At 38.9% G+C, this 27,850-nt stretch overlaps 2 protein-coding genes across 2 annotated transcripts in view; one reads left to right on the forward strand and one right to left on the reverse strand.

The window, feature by feature from the left end:
• ABCB11 (ATP binding cassette subfamily B member 11) overlaps positions 1-27,850 on the reverse strand; it is a 139,810-nt gene that overhangs the window by 86,956 nt on the left and 25,004 nt on the right. The window contains exon 3 of the mRNA XM_072961107.1: positions 4,712-4,755. The gene's annotated coding sequence lies outside the window, so the exon portion shown is untranslated. The remainder of the gene's footprint in view (positions 1-4,711; positions 4,756-27,850) is intronic.
• On the forward strand, positions 6,967-27,671 carry DHRS9 (dehydrogenase/reductase 9). The gene is made up of 5 exons (XM_006201109.4): positions 6,967-7,161; positions 18,372-18,742; positions 19,955-20,213; positions 21,147-21,310; positions 24,292-27,671. The coding sequence occupies exons 2-5, from the start codon at positions 18,430-18,432 to the stop codon at positions 24,513-24,515; spliced, it is 960 nt and encodes a 319-aa protein (XP_006201171.1). The 5' UTR covers positions 6,967-7,161; positions 18,372-18,429; the 3' UTR covers positions 24,516-27,671.

The raw sequence follows: 27,850 nt of genomic DNA on the forward strand, positions 1-27,850 counted from the left end.
GTCACGTGGCAAACCCAGAGTCAGTATCGGAAAGGACTATACACAAGGGCATGAACATAAGGAGGCTCTCCTCTACTGAAACAATCTACCACAAACATCAACCATATAAATGTGCCTAAATTTTAGGAACATATTCTAAGTAAAAAATCAGATGTGTACAAAAACATTCATTTAAAGATGCTCTTCAGAGCATTATTCATGATAATGAAAAATTAGAAGCAATCTAAATGCCCAATTATAGGAGGTCAGCCAAGCAAATCTATACGGTGGAATCCAATATAACTATTTTTACATGACCAGTGCTCTAATCCCTGAGCTATGGAGCCCTCACTTCTAATACAACTATTTTTAAAAAATCAATAACAAAAGAAAATTTATCGATGTCAGAAAGTGTTTGAGGTAAGTTTACGGCAAAATTTTTAGAAAGCAGCCTACAATACATATAACACTGTTTTATAAAAATAATAATGATAAATACAATATGGAGACACACAAACACAGAAAAAAATGAATACACCCTAAATTTTAATGTGATTTAAAGTACAATGTTATAGATTCTGAAGTAAGACAGATCTGGGTCTGAACAAGTAGGTAACTAAATCTGATCAATTATTTAACGTCTCTTGAGCCTCAGTTTTCTCAACTAAAATTAGTTTATAGTTTAATAACTGTTAGGGCTGTCATGAGGATTAAATTTGATAATGCTTGAAGTGTAGTGCTTGGCAAACTAAAGTTTGTTAGTATTACTGTGATTTGCTAAATAAGAAATAATTTTTGCTTTTTTCCCCATTTTTTCTCTGATGAGACTAAATTACTTTCACTTAACAAAACTAATGAAAAATAATAGTAAAAATATTTTTCTTGGAATTACTGGGGTTTTGTTTAAATGTTAAACAAAACTTCGTAAAAGTGGAACAAAGTCAAAACCCAAGTTCTGCAGCCCCATTTCAGCAAAAGAAAGTCTCCCCATTCAGAGAGGACCTGGAGAAACTAGGTTCCCCTGCATGGAGAAGCTGTCAGCCAGAATATTCTAAACACTCCCTGTACATTCTAAACATTACGCACAAAGTATACTTGGGACACTTACTTAGCAAATGTTTGACATCACATCAGAGGGCCACTGATAGCTGGGAAGTTAACCTTTATTAGGCCAGATGTATCTCACTATGGGCCATTTTCTGTGCCAACAGCCAACCAACTTCGGTGCTATGATGATGATGCATCCTTTATTTTTGGTAGGTTTCGATAACAACATTGCCATTCCCAGCATGTAATGTTTTGCACTCAAATTAGCTAATAGGCAGTTTGCTTTCAAATCAATAATGCACGTTTTAAAATAAGCAACCATCAAAATGCCAAGATTACTTAACTGTATTCAAGCAGGACAAGAACATTATATTCCGAAAAGCAGAAAGGTTAACAACATTTCACAAATTTCAGTCAATAGAATAGTGTTAGTAAATCTTGCAAACTAAATTAATCCAGTGCATCTAGATGATAAAGATTATTTATGTTTAAAAGTGACATTGTTCCAGACACTGTAAACTTCTTGATGGCCAAGTTTGTGTTCCATGTTGTTTGTATTTCCCATACCACCTGGCAAAGTATTTTGCATAAGAAATACATGTGGCCAGATTGGGTTTAATTGATTAAGAGCCAAAATATTTGAACTGACATTGGGTGCTGTTGCCTTGCAAATACAGGCCCAACTCCATAATCATAGGGAAAGCATTGATGCCTTTTATAAAATAGCAGCGAGGTATCTTACTTTTTAAACATCATTATGGTAAAGGAGCAGGGAAATTTTGAAAGCATATTTAGAAATGCAAAAAAGCCTACAGCAAAACTATACCTTCCATGAGGGGGGCAGTCTGTTCTTAACAAGATATTCATCTCAGACGCAGGTTATGAGACCCAAAGCTAATCTCAGTATGTCTCCCTCCTCTGTATTGCTTTATTCAGTTTTGAACTTTAATTCAAGAGAACATTGATCAAATAGATATAGTGTATCTCAAAGTCAGCCTTTCTTTTTAATTTACTTAATTTCTTTTAAAAATACACACACATTTGTAAAAAATTTTATATCAATAACAAAGTGTGGTTTTATCATATTTTTAACTTTTTATAATGGAATGTTTCAAACGCACATAAAAGGAGACCGATTAGTATCCTGAACTCCCATGTACAAATCACCAGCTCCACCATCAACCCATGACTACTCCTGGCCCAGTCACACTCTCATTCACTCCTCACACTCCTAGAGTATTTTGAAACAATTCCCAGACATTGTATTATTTCATCCATGAGTATTTCAGTAATTAACCTAAATGATAAAGGCAGTTTTCCTGAGAACCATAATACCATCATCATATCTGAAAATTTAACAAAGATTCCTTAATATAATCAATTAACCATTAATTAAATTTCCAGCTATCTCATTAAAATTGCCATAAATGGTTTTATTATTGTTTTGAAAGTACGTTCCTTTGAATCAGGATCCAAATAAGGTCTGCACATTGCAATTCGTTATTATATCTTCTGTTTCCTTTAACCAGTAGATTTCCTCTCCACTTTTTTGTATAGGTGATTAGTTTTTGTGTAGTTTGAGAATAAATCAAGTTGTTTTGTCTTGGAATTCCCCCATTGGCTTGCTGGTTAGACTCTCAGGGAATAGTTTTAACTTGTTTTCTCTATTCTCTGTATTTCCTATAAATTAGTAACTGGATGTACAGGCTCTATGAGATTCAAGTGTTTTTTGGTTTTGGTGTTTGTTTTTTTGGAGGGTGAAGGGGTGGCAGGACTTTTTCCTAGCTGGCATTGTGTTGGGTCATATTTTCAGTGCAGCCTTTAAAAAATATCTTATCCATCTTCTCCTACTTCATCCTTTCCTTTTTTCATCTACACTACCCATCTACAAGTGACTCATATGAACAACCCAGTGCATAGCCCTCCATGTTTTCTCCCTGCTCACTTAAATATCTTTATGCACATGCGCACTGAGATTCCCTGCCTGCTTTGCAAAGTCAGGTCATGGAAAGCCTTCCCAGCCAAGTGGTATAGCTCTAATTTGTTCTATTTAATGGCTTCAAAGTAACATTCCTTGTGCACATCTACCACAGTTTACTCAGCCCTCCCACATTCGGTGGCAATCACTTTGTTCCTGGTTCTTGTTGCCACATCTTGCTCATACATGCATATATATTGGCTTTGTTTTTATAGAACGAACTCCCAGGAGTGCGATTGCTGGATTAAAAAGTAATATGTATTTTTAATGTTAATAGATGTTTCCAGATAGCTTTCCAGAAAGGCTGTAGTGGTTCATATATCCACCAGAAAAGGACCCTTTCTCTCTGACAATCTAAAATAGTCTCAAGGAGAATAGAAATAGTCACAAATGAGAGTCACATGTTGGGAGCCAACAAGGAGCAGGGGTCATTCAAGGAGAGGAAAAGGCTTCCTTAATCAACAATTAATAAGCTAATAGTAAGTGACTCCTCAGTAGAAAAGGCCCTATTTATTCCTCTGTGCATCTCATGAGCCTAACACAGGCTGGCACAGAACAAACAGTTCAGAATATCTTAAAACAGGATCTAACTGCTGAGTGATGTCTTTAATCCTCTCCATTTCATAGATCCCACTGGATTCTTTCCTAATGGACAGCACTTGCCTGTTATACAATAGGATTTATCTAGCATTGCTCTTAATTTCATTTGGTTCTCCCCATCATCTCAGCTAAGATTCTGGGAAAAGGAAGTTGTTTTAAATAGGATGAAACCAGTAAACCTAGCAAGAGGATCCTTCTTAAGCCATGGATTTAGAAATTTAATGCTCTACATGCATTGGTCACACCAGAAGGAGTAACCACCTCCTTCTCTCTGTAAGAGTCACATTTTTCTTACTAAACCTCCACCCTTACTTCTAGCAGGTCTCCCTCTTGCTAGGAATCCCCAGTGTTTCCGGTCCTTTCTCTCCTCTCACCCATCTTCTCTCTTGCTTCATTTGCCTTTACAGGACAATGCTTGACAGTATAATACTCTTCACTCTACCTTTCAAACAAAGACCTCTTGTTTGAATAAACTAAAATGGTGTGTTCTGCAAATAAGAAGAATCTTTCCTGAAAGAATCTACTAAATGTTCCTAATAAGTCCCTTATTATCGGTATATCTGAGGACCTTACGCTTTAGGGGAACAAAAGATTAGTCCAGCTTCATCTTACAGTTGGGAGAGTCAGGAAGTGGCAAATGAATAAAAAAGCTCCTGGTTTTGACCCAGCCTAGCCATGCGTTTTTGAACAGCATTTACAATTCAGCTACTCTCATGTCAAAGGCATTGTTGGTGTAGTAAGGGAACCTTTAGAGTGGAAGTAAGAGAGCTGTCTATTGGCAAAGGGGGGAGATAGAAATCACAAAGTACACTTTTTTAACATGATGACATAAATCCAATTCATAGTTATTCATAGAAACTACAGAGAGTGGCCTTGGAGAGAGGATTATATTATTATGCCAGGAAGGAGGAGAGCAACACGCAAACTCCATAAACAGCCTTGCCTCCCTGGACACCCTTACAAGAGTGACACCAGCCACATTCCAGGAGTTGGGTCCACGACAGCCTGTAGTGCTGGGGTAAGTGCTTTTCACCATTCAACTCCCATTTCAGGATTACCTGTGGCTTGGACCAGCACAGAATTTACAAGGAGCCTGATGTACATCACCTGAGACAGCCTCGGATCTGGATATTCTCCTTGTGTTTTCATGTCTGGAAAACAGTAGAGAAGGTATCATTGGGCAGAAATTGGAGGGAAATAAATATATATTTAGAAAAAAAAAAGAATTATATATGCTTACTGTTTTGTCTATGGAAATATCTAGCCTTACCCTTACGTAATTATAGCCCAATTATCAACATTGAAATTTACATTTGAATGAAATCTACAGTACAATCTTCTGTTTTAAGAACAGATTTTTTTTTAAATGGAGGCACTGGGGATTAAACCCAGGACTTTGTGCATGCTAAGCATGTGTTCTACCACTGAGCTACATCCCCACCCCCAATCTTCTGTTTTAAAAAGGAACTAGGAAGAAAATAGAATGGCAATTTGGTTCTGGGTTTTTCACATCAACTTTGATGATCAGAAGTTTAATGTAGGGAGAGTACTGAACAAAGAAATACTTTCATAAGTTGCCTTATTGAGGAGTGGAATGAAAGAAAAATTTGTACTGAAGAAGTGAATTTGAATGCAGATATGATAACAGTCCCGCTAAGGCCCTGCTGACAAATGATTCCATTAACTGAACACGTAAATGGGACCATTTGACAAGGGGAGCAAGCGTTCCAACCCTGGTGCCAGGGCTACTGAAGCTGAACTCTTAAATTGTGTCCTCTGGAGTGGAGGATTCCAGACACATGGCAAGAACATTGGTTCTCAACAAGTAAATCAGTCAAAACACATGGTTTTTCAAAACGTCTACCTGGGGAGTTAAGACAGGGCTGCAGGAGACAAGATTACTGAGTCAGCGATACCTACTGGTGTTACAGCCTTTTCTTGGCCCTTTTCAGGTCTCTATGCCATGACCCCCAAGTGCCTGCAGCTCTCTCCACCTCTCAGTGACAGTAACTTGCAGGCAGGACCAGATACTAATCCTGTACACCTTTCTTCCTATGGATGTAAGTCAATGTATTAGCTCTTGAAGAAGCTTTCTATTTAAGCCTTACTCTGCTTTGTGTAATGTCAAGGGGAAGAAATATATTTGGACACTTTGGACACCCTCAGTCTTTACCTGAGAAAATTTTAGTCTCGCTGTCTTATTCTTCTGGAGAAAAAAGATCCCTGTGTAATTTAAAGAGTGATAGCGCATTTGGGCTCCACCTAGACAGATATGTTCACTCATCCACTCACTTCAGCTAAACCGTGTTTTTCAAAGGAGACATATAGCAATAAACTGGTGTATAAGAAGACTGTAGCTAAACAATCAGTGGCATTTGTACCAGCCTGTGTGCCTAAGGGGAGGGTGGTAGGCTGGCACAGGAGGGGAAGGAGGGGAAGGGAATGGAGCAGGCAGGGGGCAGGGGGCAGGGGTTGGGGGGGTGGATATTAGCACCTGCAGCTTCAGTACACTCCATTGAGTCCCAGGATATACTAGGTCAATTGTGACCAACTCTAAAACAGATCAGAAATGTGACAATGAGTGTGTATATGTCCATGAATGACTGAAAAATTGTGCTGAACACTGGAATTTGACACAACACTGTAAAATGATTATGAATCAATAAAAAATGTAAAAAAATAAATAAATAAATAAAAAATAAAACAGATCAGCTCTCTGAAGGGAGGGGCATCCTTTTTGTTCATTTTGTTTATTGGAGGTGCTGCGAATTGAACACAGGACATCGTGCATGTGCGCTCTGCTGCTAAGCTATTTCCCTTCCCGCTGGGGGCATCCTTTTGTATTCTCAGTGGTCTCAGTTCTAGATACCACTTCAGTAATATCTCCTTGACATACCTTAAAACAAATTAAGACAAAAAGCCCACCCTCCCATTTCATTAAATTGTTTTGATCTCCTTGCTCATCAGTGTTCAGAAAAAACAGTAAAAAGAATCATTAGAGACTGATTTCCTCTACCTACTCTTTTATGAGGAAAGAGTACTAAATCAGCAAAGGCATGTTAACAGGAAGAAAAAAACTAGAGATCACGAACAATAATCAATTCAAAATTAAATCATGAAAACCATGCACCTGGCAGTTTACAAAATGCTTTCATGTTAAATTGTTCCATCACTTAACAGTTAAAGTGTTACTGATCATTTTTAGGTCTCCTCTGAAAGTCACTACATTTTATTTACTAAAGGTTCCAAAGGAAACACATGACCCGCAGCTTCCTGGCTTCCATTATTCATAGAAAACAGATTTAGTCATCACCCTGACATTACCATGAGGGTGACTCACAGGGCAAGGAGGGAACCTGAGGACTCCTCACATATGCAGGAACTTCGAGGCTGACAGAAACCCAGGCACCTCCACCTTAAGAGGCTCTGCGAGGTCAAGGTGACACAACACTTCCTTCCTTCAGCTCAGCGGGCAGATCGCAGATCGGGCAGATCATCAGATCACAGTCAGCCCAGGAAGTTCACAACAGCTTGTGTCCCAATTCATCTTAAACAAGGTAACTGATGATGGAGTTTTGTCATTTATTCCTTCATTTCTCATGTCATCTTCAAACTGTCTTGATTTTCCTCATGCTTACAGAATTAATCAAGTTGTCTTCCATGCTGTGGTCAACTGTTGCTATTGAAAAAGCGGTATGTTTGAAGGTTGTGATGGGCACTGAGTTCATCTCACCAGAGAAATGATCCCACTGTCACCTGAGACCTTGCCTTGAACTTCCTCAAGTTTCTCTCTGAATGTTCTTCAGCACCTTTGAGTTACAATTAAATTTACATCTACTTCATCTCTCTGTACCTATTCTACACTATCTGTGAATCTTACAATTAACTGGAAATTGGAGCAGGGAAGGGCTCCAAGAAGACTGGGAATCTTAGTAAAGTGTCAAATTGGAACAGGAGATTTGCTACCAACTGTAGGTCTGTTTGTCTACTTATTGTACCCATGATATCAGATGTCAGTTTAGTCAAATGTATGCATGCACACCAAACTGAGTGAGAAAGGAGCTTTCTGCTTCAGAAGGAAACAGGGAAATTCCTCAGCGCACATTTGATTCCTGGACACGGGGATGACAACAATAAACCTGCTTCAAATGTGTAGTCTCCTTTGTAGGATCCAGTGGCTAGGTAGGATTTCACCTGAAACTCCCAACATACAATGAGAAAGGGAGAAAGTCAGTGTAGTGGCTTCAAGGGCAGCCCTTGTTAAAGTCTTTATGATTCAAATGGTAGTGTGTTTTCATCTCTGAAAACACATTTTTAAATTAATATCCAATTTAGGGTTGCACGAATAGTTTTGAAACATCCTGCTACACGTCCCCAGGGTCAGGGTTGTGCTTAATTTCTCTTGATATCCCTTGGCATGTATTAGTGCCCTAACAATATTCTTGGCTAGATGCTGCATAAAATGAAAATTAAATGTTGTATCATCTTTGTTGTACTTCAGAGATTTGAAAAATGTGCCAGTTTTTAGAACCAAGTTCAATATTTAAATGCAAGGAAAAAAATTATCTCACACCTATCAAATGGAGAAAATGGTCTTACAACAAATGTTACTTTCTTAAGGTACTGTCTTTAAAACCTGCTTCTGTTCAAAGATAGCTGAGACTAAAAGAAATACACTAAAGATCTGAACGCACTTTCTGCATCTCTACATAGCATTCTCTCTATATTCTAAGTTTTCTTTGAAGCCTTATAACTGTAAGTTAGAATAATACACAATCTATAATCTCTTCCAGTTAGCAATTTTTATCCAATGACATAAATAAAGTCACCATGGCTTTAACAATAATTCTTAACTTGTCAATACTGTCAGGAAGCATATTGGAAAAAGAAAGAAATCTAGTGGGGATTGGGAATATTATTTAATTTACTTGTTTTTATGGATGTTTTGATGAATTATCATTTAAAAGTTTTGAAAGAAGGCAAAAGAAAATCAGATGCTTTTATCCTTAGAACTAAAAATGTAAAGCATGAATTCATCAGGTCTTCCCTATGAAAGAGCAGGCCCATCTCTGCTAAGAGACTGTCTGAATGAGTCCACAAAGGAGGCACACCCCTCCCCACACATCAGTGTCCCACTATACAAAACACAGGAACTTGGCGTACATTAACCAGGTTTACAGCATTTAAATGTGCAAGAGACATACGTGTCCAGCCACACAGCAGCCAATATTAAGAAAGCTTATGCAAGACAATCTCAAAAAGAAAATATTTTAGAAAGCTATTGCTAAGTGTTCTCTATTTGATGTATTTTGGTAAAAACTTAGTTCTTGATTCAACTCAGATCACGACTGCAACAAACTGAAAGAAAAAAAAAGATTCTCCAGATCTTTAACAATCAGTGTGACTGACTAGTCTTTGTATTGTTTTTCCAAACAAAGCCCTTTGTGAAGTGATTTGGAAATAAAAGCAAGTCGTATGGAGGAACTATCTAGAAAGAACTCTACATTTCTTATTTTAAAAAATACCTCAAGATGACATCAAAACATTGAGACTTTATTTTCCATTTTGTTTTTTTTTCAACTGTGTCAGTTATTTTTAAAGAGCAGATGAAGATGCATAAGAGAAGTGAAATCAAAGGATCTTATTTTAGATTGTTTTGCTAGGAAAAGAAACCCAAGAAGAGAAAATTAAAAGAAGCAGAAGTGGGCAGGGACAGCAATGGAGCTGCAGTATCTTCCCATAGCTGCAGACAAGCAGTTACTCTTAGACTTTCTGTGTGCAAATGTGAGAGAAAATTAGTTCTCCTTTTTGGTTCCTTTTGAGTCTTAATGACATGATGGTAGAGAAGTTTGATAACATATTTTTCTTTCTTCTGTTGACTGATAACATGTTCATCTCTTTCTAGTTCTGCTTTCTCTTTCTACACAGTTTAGGAGTCCAGAGATGGGAATTTTAGTTTTAGCCACTCTCTGGCAAATGACCTTATGTATGACACCTGCCCTACTTAGCTTACAGAAATATTTTGACAATTTAATGAGATAAATTTTATTTGAACACTTCAAAAAATTTTAAAGTTATCCAAGTTGGAAATGTGACTTTATTATTATTAATATTATTGCTGTTGTTTTAAAAATTATTATTCTTTTGCCCTGATGATTCAGGCTCAAAGACTCAAAGGCTCAAAGACTCAAAGACTAATCCAGTTACCACGAGAACCCTGGCGTTCAAGTGGAAACTTCCTTCTCTTCCTCTCTTTCTTCTTTCCTTTTACATTTATTTACTTAACACCAAGTAGCACTAAGGCATAGGTGGTGTAAAGTGAACGCATAGTCCAGACTCCCAGAGTCGGGTGGGAATCCAGGCGGCAGTAGCAGAGGATTAAAGAATGGACAGTGGAACTGAGTGGCCGGGTATCAGTCCCCCAAACAGCACAATCCTATCTGGAGCCAATTAACACACATTTCTGAATATGCTTTTTCATCAATTAAATGGACATAATTCAACTGTAAGGTTTGAACGAGATACATATTTATAGATCCTAGCAGAAGGCCTAGATTGTGGTACATATTCAATAGATCATAGCAGTTACTATCATTCCTACCTGACCTGGTCAACGGGGAATCCCAAGGACCATGGGTTCCCAGGAGCAGACTCTGAACTCTAGAGTCAACTGGACACCCATCCAAAGGGCACTCCCAAAGAATCTAGAGGGGTCCAAACTCAAAAGGATCAGCGAGAATTTAGGCCTCATAAACGCTGTGCTACTTTGGTAATTTCTAAACATTTTATTTATCTAGTTTATTTTTGTTTAGGGGGGAGGTAATTAGGTTTATTTATTTACTTGTTTGTTTTAATGGAGGTACTGGGGATTGAACTCAGGACCTTGTACTTTGGTAATTTCTAAATTCACAAAAGACATCATCATAAATTTGGCTTTGTTCACTGCCTCCTAGCCTCCTGATGACAAAAAGGCAATTTAAAAAAATCATCAAAATTAATGCTTACAGCAGCAGGATAGAAGTAATGCTTATAAGTAACAAAACTTTTCTGGTAAGGCCATAAAAAATAAGCTCACATCAATGTTGCACTAGTGAGGAACCGATGACTAAGTTTCCACAGAGGTCGTTTTGCTTTCCTATTTTTTTTTTAATTGAAGCATAGTTGATTTACAATGTTGTGTCAGTTTATGGTGTACAGCATAGTGATTCAGCTATATATAAGTATATACACATTCTTTTTCATTACACGTTACTACAAGCTATAAAACTATTGAATATGGTTTCCTGTGCTATACAGTAGGAACTTGTTTATTCTGTACATAGTAGTTTGTATCTGCTAATCCCAAATTCCCCATTTATCCATTTCCACTCTCTTCCCCACCTGGTAACCATAAGTTTGCTTTCTGTGTCTGTGAGTCTCTTTCTGTTCTGTAAGTAAGTTCATATCTACATATAAATGGTGTCACATATTTGTCTTTCTCTGACTGACTTCACTTAGTATAATTTCTAGGCCCATCCAAGTTGCTGCAAATGACATTATTTCATTTCTTTTTATGGCTGAGTAGTATTTCATTGTATATAGATACTACATTTTCTTTATCCAGTCATCTGTTGATAGACACTTAGCTTGCTTCCATGTCTTGGCTATTGTATATAGCACTGCTATGAACACTGGGGTGCATGCAGAGAAGTAGTTTTGGATGCTGGAAAGTTCTGGACTCCCAGACAAGGAGATTCTAGACCAGTGGTTCTCAATAGGTAGTGATTTTGTCCCCCAGGGGACATCTGGCAATGTCTGGCTGTCACAAACAGGGGGGGTGGGGAGAGGACTGGCATCTAGGTGGGAGAAGCCAGGGGTGCTGCTGAACATCCCACAACACACAGGACAGAGCCCACAATAAATAATTATCTGACCCAAAATTGCAAAAGTATTGAGGTTGAGAGATCCATGCTAAGATAGGAACAATACAGAGAGCAGCACCTCACAAAGTGAAAGCAACTGACCCTTCCATAAAGCTAAGGTTCCTCCTGTACAGCACGCCTTTAGTCACCTATTTCACCAGGTACTATTCAAGGTAGAAGTCATTATCTCTATTTTCCAGATAGAAGAACAGAGGCTAAGAAAATATAAGTAATTTTCCAAACGCCTTCTGATGGTAGAGGAACTGAGACTGAGACTCAACCTGCCTGATTCTGAGGCCTGGGCTCTTAACCCCTGCTCTAATTGTGTGTGTGTGTGTGTGTGTGTGTGTGTGTGTGTGTGTGTGTGTGCGCGCGCGCAAAGTGGCTAGTGTTTATCTTGGTGTAAGAAAAATCTCCATGACCAGTTGGGAGGATGTATATTTAGAATTGCACTCGCCCTCATGCACTGTGGTGTAGGGGCCACAGATCTGCTTCCCCTTCCTCCGTTCTTGACCTTGAGCCAAGAGCCTCACAGCCCCTGGTGCTAGAAGAACTATTGCAGACCTAGGCGATTCTTGCCTCGAGCCAAGAGATTTGTACCCCTACTAAGCAGTTTGTTGTGAGATAAACTGGAAGACACAGCACAGAAGCAAACAATTCCAGCAACTAAAGTCAGTGCCCTGAGCCTCTGAACTGCTGGGACCCGGGAACCAGAGGGAGGTGACCACAGTTGGCAGAGCACGATTAAGGCAACCCTATTAGTTGCTATTACTCATTTACTTTTGGGCGGTCAATGAACCAATTGGCCATCTATCAGCTTCTGTGTACAGGTCATGTTCCCAATGACTCTGACCGAGAGCTGTTACCCAGAGGTGGCATCTTGGCTAAAATACTATTAGAGATCAAAGGTATGTGTTGGTTTGTGGCTCACTCGGTCCAATGACCTAGAGGAACGTGAACCTTAGGGATTGAAGAAGAAAGTATTTTTGGACCATCATCTCTGGGGTAGGAACAGGCTTTGCAAAACTCTAGGTCAAGGTAGGCAGTCCCCTGGACTCAGGCTGCAGGCTGGATACCAGCATCTGAAATGACCCTCAGCCCAGAGGGGTAACGAACGAGGATAACACATTTTAATGTGAGCCCATCTTTAATCATTGAAGCCTCCTCCCTGCTTGTCACTAGGGAGAAACTGGTTTGGCTAGGGAAGAAGGAGGTTGAGAGGACAGATGGAGAGAATGAGGGAAGTGGGAGTTCAACTGCTTTGGTTTGAGTTTTTGTTTTTCTCCAGTGATTATGAAGGTGAACTTCCCAAAGAGTAGAAGGCAGAAAATTTGGTGTCCAAGGTCACTAGATTTTGAAGTCCCAGGTAAGAAATAATTCTTACCTATTTTGTGCATGGAACTCAAAGCAGTCAAATGAAGACTTTTCACCAAAAAAAAAAAAAAATTATTTTCCCTTGCCAAGTTTCTAACTTTTTATCTTGAATTAATTTCAAACTTACAGAAAAGTTGAGTTGTACAACCCAGAATCCCCAAATATTAACACTGAGGGGGAGTTGTTTTTGTTTTAAATTCTATAGTGCTTCACAGCTTCCAAAAGTTCACACACATGATTTCATATAATCCTGTAATAACCCTTTTTTTCTCTTACCCATATTGCCCCTCCCCTCTTCCCCTAGTAACCACTAGTTTGTTCTCTATGCCTATCAGTCCAAATTTAACAATTTACTACATTTACATTCTCATTCTCTCTTTAGATACACACGTTTGTGGCTTTAATTAATTAATTAATTAATATACATATCCTTACTATTTTCTGAACTGTTTGAGATTAAGTTGAAGACATGGTACTACTTAATTTTTAAATACTTCAGTGTGTACTTCCTTCAAAGCAGGACATTTTCTACATGATCATAGTAAATTATCAAAATTGAGAAATTAATATTCATGCAATATTATTTATCAGATCTACAGAGCTTACTCAGATTTCTCCAGCTGACCTAAATGTTCTTTTTGACAAAAGAAAAAAATGATTTTATGGTGCAGAATCACAAGTTGCAGTGGGTTGTCACAGCTCTTGAGTCTCCATCAGTGTGGAACAATCCTCAGTCTTTCTTTTCCTTTATTCATGCCTTTTGTGTCTTTGAAGAGTACAGGCCACATATCGTGTAGAGGTGGAAGATATGTTCTATGCATGATCTGCTGTCAGTCGTGCACAGAAGTGCTGCTGTGTCCTTCTCAGTGGGCCGTACCAGGAGGCACAGGAATGTTGGTTTGTCCCCTAACCAGGAGTGCTAATTTTTATCACCTAGTAGTGGTGTCTGTCCAATTTCTCTACTGTGAAATTATTATTGCCCTCTTTTTAATTCGTATGTATTTTATGCAGAAATTCTTTGAGATTCTATTGTTATTGTTTCTCATCAGAATTTTACCTACTAGTTTTAGAATTGCCTGAAACAATTGTTACTATGTCAGTTTCCAAATGATGATTTTCTAATTCTACCATTCCTTTTACATTTATTAGTTGGCATATTAATTCTCTTCTAAAATGAGGCAAGTGATATGCCCTCTCTAACTGAAAAGCCTGTTAAGAGGATCTCATGAGACCTATATGTAAAAGTGCAGAGCAGAATGTTTCACAAATATAAGCCACTGTTTTGCTATTTCTCCCCTAATGCTTGCCATTGGCGACAACACAGCGTTTCTACTCTCTGTTCCAGGGCACATTAAACCTCATGAGTATTTGCTGTCTTTACACAATTCCCATGGGGGTTTGGATTGTAATAGAGGCTACAGAATCCACTCAGGGAATATAGTCAACATTTAGTTATCCAATAATTATTTATCAAAGCCAAGACTTGAGCAAAATACTATACTAATGGAATATATAAATACAAAATTTCCTTAAAATGTCTAAATATGAAATTTTGCTAGCTAGTTATCCCACCTCACCCTTCAAAAGTATACATTTTTAATGTATTTATATATTTGAGAAGGGAAAATCTTGCTACATGGACAATAATTTGCAACAAATCAATAATTCCTCCACAGGAAAGATTTGGGGAAACTATAGCACATTACTGAGTCATAATACTCTGAAAACTTGACTGCTTTAGAAGTAGTCATAGCTATACCATGAGGATGAACTAGTTTGCCCAAACCTAACATATTTTAATATTTACCTCTGACTTATTTTTATCAATTGATAGTTCTTTTACCCTTTCTCTTTTTAGCTATAGATCTTTTGGCAGGAAAAAAGGATGAAAGCAGAGCCCAAACTTCCTGGAGAAGTGAAGATATATTAGATTAAGTTACTTTTTAACTAAAGTAATCTGTTCCTTATAAAGCAATAGAAATAAAATTGTGTGTATGCACGTGCATGAGTATGTGTGTGTATCATTCTATCTGTGTGTATGTTTGTCTTTCTCAAAGAAATACTTATATATATTATATATATAGAAAACAATATTTATATGCAGGAAAAAACCTGGAAGAAAATGTACCAAAATACTGAGTGAAATGTGATAAACATTACTTCCTTCTTTAATTTTTTTCTGGATTTGCTAAACTTTTTTTTTTATTACAAGCATAAGTTACTTTTATAAGCAGAAAAAAAAATGAAGATTTTTTTAATGGTGCAAAGGTAAACCCAGGAAATAATTGTAAAAAAAGAAAATCCACATAAAGTTTATAAAATTGCTCGGCCTTGCAAATGCTTTTTGAACAGTGTCCATGAACAGCCATGATTTCAAAAGCATTCGTGAGGTATGAACATTCACACAGGGCCCACCCATTGTCTCTATGAGGCACTCAAGGCCCATTTTGATTCTAAGGGTGAATCCAGGTCAAGGGAGAAGACACTATGTGGATATAAGAACAAAGTGAGAAAACTTTCTAAGCCATGAGGGAAGGAGATAGGTCTTTCTCTCATGTGATTTTCTCTGTGGCTCCTCTTCCTTCCAAGGCAGAGAGAGCCTATATAGGCCTGGGCTGCTCCCACGTGGGATGGGACCTGCTGGTCTCCTTCCCTCAGGTTGCCCTCTGGCTGTGAGCTACGAGGCCTGAGCTGATGTGATGCTCGGACATGAGGCAGGAAGGCAAATGCCTTCCAGTTCTTGTTCACTTTCTCTCACTGGATGGCTTGCTCTTCCCCCACCATGGGTACCCACAAAGAAAGTGACAGTGTAGGCTGTCTTTGTGAATAACATTTTATTATATATGGAATTTTATATTCCAAAATAGTCTAAAGTCTTTTCCTGTGGTACTTTTAATATTACACTTTCAAATTAATAGTATGCTTGTTTTCAATCATATAATTGTCTGATTTATCCATGACTGTTATTTTGCAGGCAAATTCTGTAGAATAATTAATAGAACTTTCAATTGGCATGTATATGTAAATGGTAAAGACTGTAGAATTAATACAGTATTCTTTCTTTAACATTTATTTTCAATCCAAAAATAATTGTGGTATTTCTAAATTGGTGCAGTAAGCATACATGAAATAATAACATTTCTTTAAAATAAAATTTTAAAAAAGGTGGTATACACTGAGGGGAAATGCATGTGCAGACTCTGAAGACAGTGGAAAGGCAGCCCTCTGTCTGTTTGATTTTGGGCCAAGAATGCCTCCAGCACTGGCTAAATTAATTTCCAGGTCCTTCTGCTGCAATTATGGTCAAAGCCTCACCAATTTAAAGCATGAATTTGCTTTACTTTGTTTCTCTGTACATGTGATTGTCTTTCTCACAGAAAGCTGGTGTCCAGAGAAGACAGAATCTGAGGGTCCTTATTCTGGCTTGGGATTCTGTGTCTTTGACCATCCCTCTCTCTCTCAATCTCTCCCATTCTTCTCATCCTTTCTTGGTGAACTCATTAGTGGCCCTGAACTCTAACACGCTCTGCATTGAGCTGTAACAGTCTCAGAGTTGGGTTGAAGGATGACATTAGCACGCTCAAATAAGAAAATGGAAACCAACTTGAAAATATTTTCATAGTGGCAACTGCAAAATAGTCTCCTTTTTACCCTCAGTCTGAAAATAATTTTAAAATCTGATAAATCAATTAAAACTGAATGGCATTTTCTAAAAGATTTTATTTATTCTACTCTTAAATTTCATGAAGTAGCAACAGAGAAGATTTTACCAAGGTAGTCTATCTTTCAGATAGATGCATTCACATGAGATTAATGTCCTGTCAACCCAGTGACCAATGTCAGCTTTGCTGTGGCTCCTCTCTTTCTTCCACTTACTTTCTCTATTACTTGGTTAGTTTTTGCATTGCTTTAGAGGAGTGATTTAGCACTTAAATGGCCATCTTCCCAACCAAATAAGAGTAAATGTATTCTTAACTATTTATCCAGTCAAATGCATTAAAATATCTTTAGTTCATAGAGTAAATAATCCTAAAATTTATATAGAATCATAAAAGACACAGAATTGCCACAGCAATAGAGAAAAAAGAACGAAGCTTAGAGGTATGACCCTCCTACACGTCAGATAATACTACAGAGCTACAGTAATCAAAACAGTATGGTATTGGCAGAAAAACAGACATATGGATCAATGGAGCAGAACAGGGAGCCCAGAAACAAACCCACACACCTACGGTCAATTAACCTTCTGCAAAGGAGGCAAGAACATACAATGGAGAAAAGACAGTTTCTTTGGCAAGTGGTGCTGGGAATACTGGACAACCGCATGTGAATCAATGAAGTTAAACTACTCCCTCACATTCACACTATACACAAAAATAAACTCAAAATGTCTTAAAGATTTAAATATAAGACAGAACACCATAAATCTCCTGGAAGAAAACAGGCAAAACATTCTCTGAATAAATTGTAGCAATGGTCTCTTAGGGCAGTCTATCCATGCAATAGAAATAAAAGTAAAAATTAACAAATGGTATCTAATTAAACTTATAAGTTTTTGTACAGCAAATAAAACTACAAACAAAATGAAAAGACAACCTATGGCATGGGAGAAAATATTTACAAATGATGCAACTGACAAGGGTTTAGTTTCCAGAATATACAAACAGCGAATACAACTCAGTAACAAAAAAAATACACAATCCAATCAAAAACTGGGCAGAAGACCTTCTTTAAATAGATATTTTTCCAAAGAAGGCAGCAGGTGGCCAATAGGCACATGCAAAGATGTTCAACATCACTATCAGAGAAATGCAAATCAAAACTACAATGAGATAACACCTCACACCAGTCAGAATGGCCATCATTAAAAAGTCCACAAATGATAAATGCTGGAGAGGGTGTGGAGAAAAAGGAATCCTCCTACACTGTTGTTGGGAATGCATATGTGTATATACATACAATGAAGTACTACTCAGCCATAAAAGAAGAATACAATAATGCCGTTTGCTGAAACATGGATGAACCTGGAGATCATCATTCTAAGTGAAGTAAGCCAGAAAGAGAAAGAAAAACACCATATAATATCACTAATTTCAGAATTAAAAAAAGGACACAAACTTATTTACAAAATAGAGACAGACTTATACAGAAAACAAATTTACTGGTTACTAGGGGAAAGGGGGTAAGGAGGGATAAATTGGGAGTTTGGGGTTAGCAGATACAAACAACTATATATAAAATAGATTTTTAAAAAAAGGGCCTACTCTATAGCACAGGGAACTATATTCAATATCTTGTAATAACCTATAATGAAAAAGAATATATATATGTATAATTGAATCACTATGCTGCATACTAGAAACTAACCCAATATTGTAAATCAACTATACTTCAATAAATAAATAAATAAAAATATCTTAAGTTCATCAATCCTGGGTTATAATGCCTTGATGGTTCTAATTTGAATTTTCTTTCTAATTTTGAACACTCAGGTCCCCATTGTCTTTTATTGTTCAAGAAAGAAGAGTCCCTGCCATACACAGGGAAAAAATGCTGCTTTGGGTGTTAGCCCTCCTGATCCTTTGTGCTTTGCTATGGAATTATAAAGGACAACTAAAGATTGCAGACATCACTGATAAATACATTTTCATCACTGGGTGTGACACTGGCTTTGGAAACTTGGCAGCCAGAACTTTTGATAAAAAAGGATTTCATGTAATTGCTGCCTGTCTGACTGAATCAGGATCAATGATGTTAAAGGCAGAAACCTCAGAAAGGCTTCAAACTGTGCTTCTGGACGTAACTGACCCAGAGAATGTCAAAAGGACTACCCAGTGGGTGAAAAACCAAGTTGGGGAGAAAGGTAAGCGATGTAGGGGTGAGAAGAATAGAGGGAGTGCTGAAAAATTACCAAAGCTAAACAAAATGTGTTCTAATTTTAAATAGTCTTTCAAGAAAATGTCTCCTAAATACCAACTGTGTACTGGAGAAGATAGAAGAACTCTTCAGGTAGCCCCTGAGTCATTCTAAGTTGCAAGCTCTCTACATGCACGAGAGACATAGCTCAGGTTATCCTCCGTCTTAAGTCCCAGTTGGTGAATTTAGAACCAAGATGGAGGTATTGACTTTTCCTGGTCTTTTCCCATGAAGTGCTACTCTAGCTACCAACACATTAAAGGAACTAGAGGCTAAAAGCTACAGGAGATCATGTGGGCCATTCCCAAGTTGCCACTTGGGTACCTGGGACCCACTTCTCACTATAAAACAGTTCAAGAGCTCACATATTTTCACTGGGAAAGGTAGAGAATGGTCTGAGAATCTGAGCAAAGGTGTCTTAGATAATCATGGTAGAGTAGTGAGTCACTGGACCTCATTCTGCATTAGATTCTGCTAAGATGACAGCATTCTGAACTAGAAGACCTTTATTGGCTTGAATAAAGTTTGAAACATTCTCATGGATGAAGATATTTGGGTCCCCAAAGGAAAAAAACAAATGTATGTGATTTTTTTCTTTATCACCTCTTCATCATATAGTTGAGATTCTGGACCTCAAAAACAATGGTTTGATAAGGCTCCAGATATTTTTTAATGCTTGAATTCCAAATATCTTTAACAATATTAAATGTTTCCCATCATGAAATAAGCCTGAGTGAATGATTTGATTTTCTATCAAAAATAAATGTGAAGTCGATTGATGTTGCTCTTTGTTTATAGAGAAGAGTTTATAAATATTCTCTGGCTTTGCCATCAAGCATGGTAGGAAAAACAGACCAACGGACTCACATCTGAGATTAAAAAACAAAAAGTCTTGCTCAGACAGTAGAAGTATTTGACATTCAGAAACAGAAGCAGAGTGACTGTGAGATTGGCTCCAGTAACAACTTCAGCTATTTTAAGTTAGCCTCCCACCCTCTGCACTGTCACTTCCCCAAACTGTAAAGTATGTCAAAGCAGGAAGGAGTGTGACTAGAAGGAAGAAATGGCATCATTGGTGAGGCAGGGGCTGTATTTCCATCAGGATGCCCATATAAGTGCCACCTTCTACCACACCTCCTTCCCCTCCTCTCTGTTCTAGGTCTCTGGGGTCTGATCAACAATGCAGGTGTTCCTGGCGTGCTGGCACCCACCGACTGGCTGACGGTAGAGGACTACAGGGAACCTATTGAAGTGAACCTGTTTGGGCTCATCAATGTGACGTTAAATATGCTTCCCTTGGTCAAAAAAGCTCAAGGGAGGGTTATCAACGTGTCCAGCGTTGGGGGTCGGCTTGCATTCAGTGGAGGGGGTTATGCTCCATCTAAGTACGCAGTAGAAGGCTTCAATGACAGCTTAAGGTAAAGCAAAAGTGGACATATTAGGAAATAATAGCTGCTAACATTTATTGAACATTTATTATGTACCAGACACTCAAGTTAGTGCTTTAAATTATTCTCAACTTACAAATGATACCACTGGAACTAAGAGAGATGAAGTAACTTGCCCAAGGTCACCCAGCTGTGAAGTGGTAAAACTGATACTTGAACCTTAATCTACCCAATTCTTTTTTTCCTTTTGCATGAATGCATGATGTGGATAGTGGTGGTAAATTCCACTGGTAGAAGTTTTTAAAAAATGTTATGCTGAAGACTCCTGTAAAATCAGTAATACTTCCCTAAATATTCCTGGTGGAAACATAAATTAAATTCAGAGAACGATTATTCATATAATGGTTTGCAATACACTGGCTTGCTTTAGAGAAAAGGGCACCATATTCTATTAAAACCCTGTCATCCAGTAAATGAGCAGACTTGGTTTTCTGAGGCACATGATGAAAGACCTTGCTGACCAGCATAGGGAGTGGGTTAGTCAGGTCAAGCATTGTCACACAGTGTCCCTCACCATCCCTCATTTGTGCTGCAATCTCCTTACACTCCTAGAGGGGAGATAAACTTGATCATCCAGGTCAGTCATTAGTTGATTTGCCATCAGTTACTTTGAGTGCTGAGACAAAACCTGCCCCTAACCCAAAGGCTTGTCAACGTAATGAGACAGTATAGTTTAGGGAGAACACTGGACTGGGGTGTGTCCACCCAGATCCCTGTCCTATTCTGCCATTAAACCAGTCCTCACTTCACAACCCTGAACTTCAGTTTTCTCATCTGCAAACTGGGAGGGTAAAACAAGATGCTCTTTCCAATGCACCCAATTCTGTGATTCCATGAAGAGTCATAAGTGAACATCCTCTAGATAAGCCAACATTAAACATTTTTGATGCGTTCTTTTCACAGGCGAGACATGAAAGCTTTTGGTGTGCACGTTGCATGCATCGAACCAGGATTGTTCAAGACAGATTTGTCAGATCCAGTAAAGATTACTGAAAAAAAACTCACCATTTGGAAGCATCTGTCTCCAGATGTCAAACAACAATATGGAGAAGGTTACATTGAAAAAAGTGAGTTTCTGGGTGGACCCAGGGTCCTCTGGGATTCATTGTCTCAGGCAGCTTGAAAGAGACTCAAACATAAATCCAAAAATAAGATTCTTATAGTAATATACTAATAGAGATCTCAAATGTGGATCAGAGATCTCTGTTAATTCCACTGTCATCCCTTGGGCCTCTGAGGGTTTATATACATTTACTGAGCATTTACTAAGTGTCAAGTTTTATACTAAATGCCTTAAGAATTACATCATTTATTCCTCAAAAGAATTATAGTAGTGAGCAGAAGCTTGGAAAGGTGAAACATCCCACCCAAGTTTATACAGCTCCTCCTGACCATGGTCTGGACTGGAGCCCATTGTCATTACTTCTACACAAACCTCCTCTTTTTGGTAAACACCCACTACTCATTAAACATTGTTCAAGGATTTATGGAGGTTACAAAATATAAAGACTCAGACTCTGACCATTTACTAGCTTATAATCTAGTTGACAACAAAAGTAACCAGATGAAACTGAACAATAAGACTACACAGCATGTAAGAAAATTAATTCTTTGCTTCTTGACACAACCCAACAGCCCAGAAGGGGTGCCAGATAGTGCAATCTCTAACTGTCCAAGAAATTAGCAAAGGATAAAAGATTGCTGGCTAAGAAGCATTTATGGGTCAATCAGGCTTGAATAAGGCCTAAAGGACAAGAAGAAACTATTTGGGTGGAAACTTTCTGGAGCAGGAATGCATGGGGGGGTGGAGATGGAAGAAGAAGTAACATAAGTCAGACTGAGTCAGGGACAGAAGAATAATAATAAAGATTAGCAAATGATGACTAACACATAGTGAACATTTACTATGCACTTGTCACCATTCTAAGTGCTTTACGCTTAGACTCTTTCTCTTAAAATGCCCAGTCTTACAGAAATAGAGGCACAGAGATGTAACTTGCCCAACATTGTGCAACTAGTAAGTGAAGAGCTACATTTGAGCCCAGAAACCCGACTTTGCCGTCTGTTCTCAGGCCCCACACTGTCACATGAACAAGGCATTGAGGAACTGTTTGAACTTCCTGTACCAGGGCTCCACCTCCACATCAGACTTCCTGGCCTTGTTAAGGTTTACCTGATATTCCCCCTGCTTTGAGTCAAACAGGGCCCCACCTAACTTTGTGTCACTCTAACCTCCGCTGTGATCTTGCCTTTTCATCAGTGGGCTTGGTAAGACAGCCAACTATGGCAAGGTTCAAGGCCAGGAGCTTTCAAGGTGAAGCCAAGAGCCCAGTCAGATCCCCTGGGGGGAGGTTTTTAGAATGATAGACTTCCCCAACCACCCCACCACACATGCACACACGCGCACACTCACACATAGATATGTATATATCAACCAGAACATCTAGTTTGACAAACCTCCCAGTGCTGACGTGTCACTACATATTTGGTTATAATCACTGCCATTAAATGCTCTGTTTCTCATTTACTTCCTGACTTTGGAGGCTCTAAGTAGGTTCAGAAACAAAATCTCTCATTTAAAAGAGCTTTCTCTGTTTGACACTGCCATCGATACTCTCTAAATGCCTATGAATATATATCATCAACTTCCATCTAAAAATTATTTTTGACTTGACCCCTGGGTCAGGTGTCCTATCTCAGAATTACCAAAGGCTTGGAGCCCAATTTTGCACTGGTTACTCTTATTAGAGTTTTCCAAGTCAGGACTTCGAAATCAGCCAGACTCCCAGTTCCAAAGTAAACCACAAATTCAAGCTTACATTTCTCCATTTCCCAGGCTGGAGGAGTAGGAGTTTAAAACAGCCACAAAGACTTAGGAGATAACCTCAGTTAAGCTTTTGAACAACTTGTGGCCACAGGGGCCTGAAGTTGAAAGAAAGATTTAACATAGTAGATTTTCCCTTGAAAAGACACAACTCAAGGCACATTTTAAGAGCTTGGAGGAATGTTCCAAGCCATCACCAATCTATAAAGTACCTGCCTCTTTAAAGGTGTCTTACCTCATTTCCCAAACACTCCACTGGCCTGAGAACCAGGAAGCCTTTAGCTTCCTGAGTCAAGGGTTTAGGGGATGATTCTCTCTTTATTCACTGGATTACAGGGGTACATGGCATACATGGGCACGTACACACATGCACATGTGTGCACATTTCCTATAAACACATTACTCCCTTAAAACAAACCCTGAATCAAACTATTAACTTCCTGGATTCACGAGCCTCGGAGACCTTATGAAGTATCTTTCCCTCATTGCTTTAAAGTACTGCTTCTCACAGACTCACAGACATAGAAAACAAACTTAAGGTAACAAGGAGAGGGGGAAGCAGGAGGGAGAGATAAATTGGGAGTTTGGGATTTGCAGATACACTCTACTATATATAAAACAGATAAATAAAAAATAGATAAATAACAAGGTCCTACTCTATAGCACAGGGAACTATACTCTGTATCTTGTGGTAACCTATAATGGAAAAGAATATATGTATGTATATGTGTGTGTATAACTGAATCACTATGCTGTACACCAGAGACTAACACAATTTTGTAAACTGATTATACTTCAATTAAAAAAAAAAGCAGTGATTCTCAAAGTTTGATCCCTGGACCAGTGCTATCAGCATCACCTGGACACCTGGCAGAAACACAGATTCCTGGGTCCCACTTCGCACTTAGTCAGAAACTGGAGGTGGGATCTGGGTTTTAACAAGCCCTGTAAGAGATTCTGCTGCTCATTCAAGTTTGAGAGCCAGCTGTCTAAAGAAAGCACTGCTGGATCCTTTTCTGAGGAATAGATAGAAACCTATTACAATAGGACCCAGTTATAATCGCAAATTCAAAATAAATTCCCACATAAAATGCCAGCGTGATAAAGATGGAAAAAAATAACAAAATAAATTCATGTACATGCATTCTCCCCCTCACAACCTAGCCTCACACACCCCTGTTCCCTTCTCCCACAGAGTAAATGTGCTTTTGTCTCTTTTTACAGGTCTAGACAAACTGAAAGGCACTACATCCTTTGTGAACATGGACCTGTCCCTGGTGGTAGAGTGCATGGACCATGCTCTCACAAGTCTCTTCCCTAAAACCCATTATACTGTTGGAAAAGACGCCAAAACTTTCTGGATACCTCTGTCTCATATGCCAGCAGTTCTGCAAGACTTTTTATTGTTGAAACAGAAAGCAGAGCTGGCTAATCCCAAGGCAGTGTGACACAGTTGACCACAAATGCCTGCCCCGGGCTGTGAGATTGGCTGATTTCAAGGACACATCTCCTTCTCCAGCTCATTCTTTACCTAATCCAATTTGGATTATCATTTAGATTATGTTTCTTTAGGTAAATAAAGGGATACTACCATCACTGGTGATGTCCCAGGGTCTCTTCTCAAGCTTTTTTGGAAAAGATGAGCACGGATGGGACCTGTCCAATATTTAGGCTTTGCCTGCTTGGTATGATTATGAGGGAAATGGAAAGGCTTTCCCATCCAAAATGATCTCCACCACTGACTGCCTTTGCCTTCTTATCAAAATATTAAGAGATAAGTAGAATACTTTCATAAGTGGTGTTTCATTAGATGTGTTATCTCGATGAGAATAAGTTTTCTGAAGGACTGGAACTCATTAGCTCTGTAAGCTTTAATGCGGGCAGGAAAAGGAAGGGTGATGAGGCATTATGGGACTGGTATAAGCCCAGGGGCTGCAGAAAAACACTAGGTAAGACTGCAAGTAGGAGGGAAGGAAAAGAGGAAAAGGAGTAAGAGGACTAGGGGGAAAAAAAAAAAAAGAAACAGGTATAAACGTGGAGGTAGGGAGAATCCAAGATAAGCCTGCCTATTCTAGAGGGAGCGATGGAGGATGGACGGCCTCTTCAAGGCCACTGTGAGCACTGATGCCCACACAGCTGTCTGTGGAAGGACAGTTACAACAGAGTAACCAGTCATTGCAAAAAATGAAACATGTAGAGCATGTATGTTTATTCTGGTGATTGTAAATACAACAAGACATAGACTGTCATACAACCTGGGACTGTCATACAACCATAGACATACACACCTGAGATGGTTGGAAGCCCCATGAAAATACAGAGCTAAATTAATAGAGTCTTTTACCTACAGTTACAGTGAGAGCAGGTCTGCCCCTTGTTCATAGCATGCTTCTAAACTGGATTGACCCTGGGCCCACACTCCATCCAAAAATATTCCCCTAAACGGATGCTTCCCCAGATCCCAGCACCTGGGATGACTCACAGAGACTGGTTAAATATTTACATGAAAAAGCCCAAAGTGTCAAAATTTAACATTTTTGCAGAATAATATAGGGTGAAAGAGCCGGAGAAATTATCTAGTGCATACACACACACACACACACACACACACACACACTTAACTTGTGAAGAAAACATTTAATATCTGCTGCTTGAAACCATTCTATTCTATTCATTTTCATTTACTTTTCTGGAAACATCTGCCTATGAGGTGATTTCCTTCTTTCACATTTACAACATACTGATGAATTTGGAAAATCAAATTTCCAGTGTTGTCAGTCCACCTGAACATATATTTCATTATTTGGAGGGAAGATACACTCATCCATTTTGCATAAAAATGAGGAAAATCACAGCAAGAATCAGACAGAAAAATTCTCAGGCAAAGTTCTCTAAACTTTAGTCATTACCTGCCTGTGAACTCATCTTCATCTCGGCCTTAGCCTGAGAGACAGCCACGTGTAGGCCTCTGATTTCTTCTAATTGCAGTTCACCACCTATGGGTTAGATGACTTGTCCTTGGAGCTGAAGTTCACTCACATTGTTTGCAGGGGTTCCTCCATCTTCCCTTGAATTTCTAGATGTTGGCTTCATTTCATGGCTGTAAAAACATCTGGCCTGCCGCTCCCTGAACCTCCTGGCCTCCACGGCTGCCCAGACTTTCAGAATCTGCAGGAACCTCCTTTGCTGAACTTCCCACCGTTCCAGCCATGCTGTTGGGCTTATTACCTAACGGAGTTATTTCCTTTGTTTTGCCTCAACCTGAGTTCTTGGCTCATTTCTCCAAATAGCTACAACTGGTAACTCCCTAATTCATCCAACCCCCAAAAATCCTGTACTTAAATGAATGCTCCCAAAGATGGTATCACCTCAAAGTAAAACCAAATATATTCACCCAAGCAACGTTTAGAGCTTTTTAAACGAAATGAGAAGGTGGGGGTATCTGGAGTATAAAGGCATAGTCTCAACAAAAGCACAAGACCTGGGAGGCAAAGAGGGATGGAGAAGGTCACTGCACCAGGAGTCTGACAGACGGGTTCCTGGACATCTCTCCATCTCGCCATCACTTACTATATCCTCTGTGCTCTTGGGAGAATATCATATTTTTATCAATAGTATTTTGAAGGACATGTGTGCTGGGCTTTCTGCTGAGCACTGACATACAGTCAGGAACAAAATGGATATGGTCTCTTTCTTCACAGAGCTTAATATAATCCAAAGCCTGAGGCCACTTCTCAGGATGCCTTAGAGGAGCTTCTCCAGGAATCCATGGTCAAGATGAATTGAGATGTTGTCTTCTAACACATCTAGCTTGGGAGGTCCTTTCCCACTTAGTTTGGTGGGACCAGGAGAACTTTCTAGACTTTCCCTTTGATCTCATCTAAAAATCCAGCTGTGTCTGAAATCACTCTATCTGAACATCCACAATATATTTAAATCTGGAATTTTTATCTCCCTCACCCAATCTACTTTTTTCCCGGTCCAGCATCAACTACTGTCAATTCTATCTCCTACAGAGACCTCTCTTCATCTCCAGGGCAGTCATCTGTCCAACTTTCCATCATCTTTCATCTCAACTATAGCCTATCTACCATGTGTCCCTTCAATGATTTCTCCTCACAGTGGTCAGAATTGTTCAGAATTAAAATCTGATCATTCCACTCTTCTCTCTACCTCCACTTTCTTAAACTCTTCAGTGTGTTCCCACTGCACTTTGGCTCAGATTAAAATGCACAATGTAAATAACATTGTCCTGGCATGCTTCATCAGCCTCACTTTAGGCTACTTATCCTCATTTTGCCATCTCAGGACTTTTGCCCATGCTCCTGCCTAGAACATCCCCATTTTACCTGTGCATCTCGTTCCCTCATCCTACAGATCTTAGCCCCTTCCTCAGGGAAGCCCACAGAGTTTCAAATTCTGACCACTACCTTGTCATCCCCACCAGGTTCCCATCTGATACGTTGTCACTGCACCCTGTGATTTACTTCAGGGCGCTTATCATAGTCTGTAATTATATATGTGTATGATTAGTAAGTTAGTTAATATTGGACTTCCCTATCAAATTTTAAGTTCCATGAAATCAGGAACCAAGATGCTTTGCTTATTTTGTATTCCCTTGCCTAGCACATTGCTGGCACATAGGCCAGTGTTCAATAAATATTTGTTAAATAAATTGAGAAATCAGCTTGTATTTGCCTTTCTGACTAAGGGGCAATCTATCACTTAAGGTCGAACTCGCTGACCCCATTAGTTGTGCTATCAATGTTATCAGTTCAAACTC

The sequence above is a fragment of the Vicugna pacos genome, chromosome 5 (genome assembly GCF_048564905.1).
Source record: "Vicugna pacos chromosome 5, VicPac4, whole genome shotgun sequence".
Taxonomy (NCBI): Eukaryota; Metazoa; Chordata; class Mammalia; order Artiodactyla; family Camelidae; genus Vicugna; species Vicugna pacos.

Excerpts from the sequence above, each read along its gene's own strand:
- DHRS9 (XM_006201109.4), top strand. The coding sequence starts at position 18,430 with ATGCTGCTTTGGGTGTTAGCCCTCCTGATCCTTTGTGCTTTGCTATGG. Across the intron at positions 20,214-21,146 it reads GGCTTCAATGACAGCTTAAG|GCGAGACATGAAAGCTTTTG; the intron begins GTAAAGCAAAAG and ends TTCTTTTCACAG. Across the intron at positions 21,311-24,291 it reads AGAAGGTTACATTGAAAAAA|GTCTAGACAAACTGAAAGGC; the intron begins GTGAGTTTCTGG and ends CTCTTTTTACAG.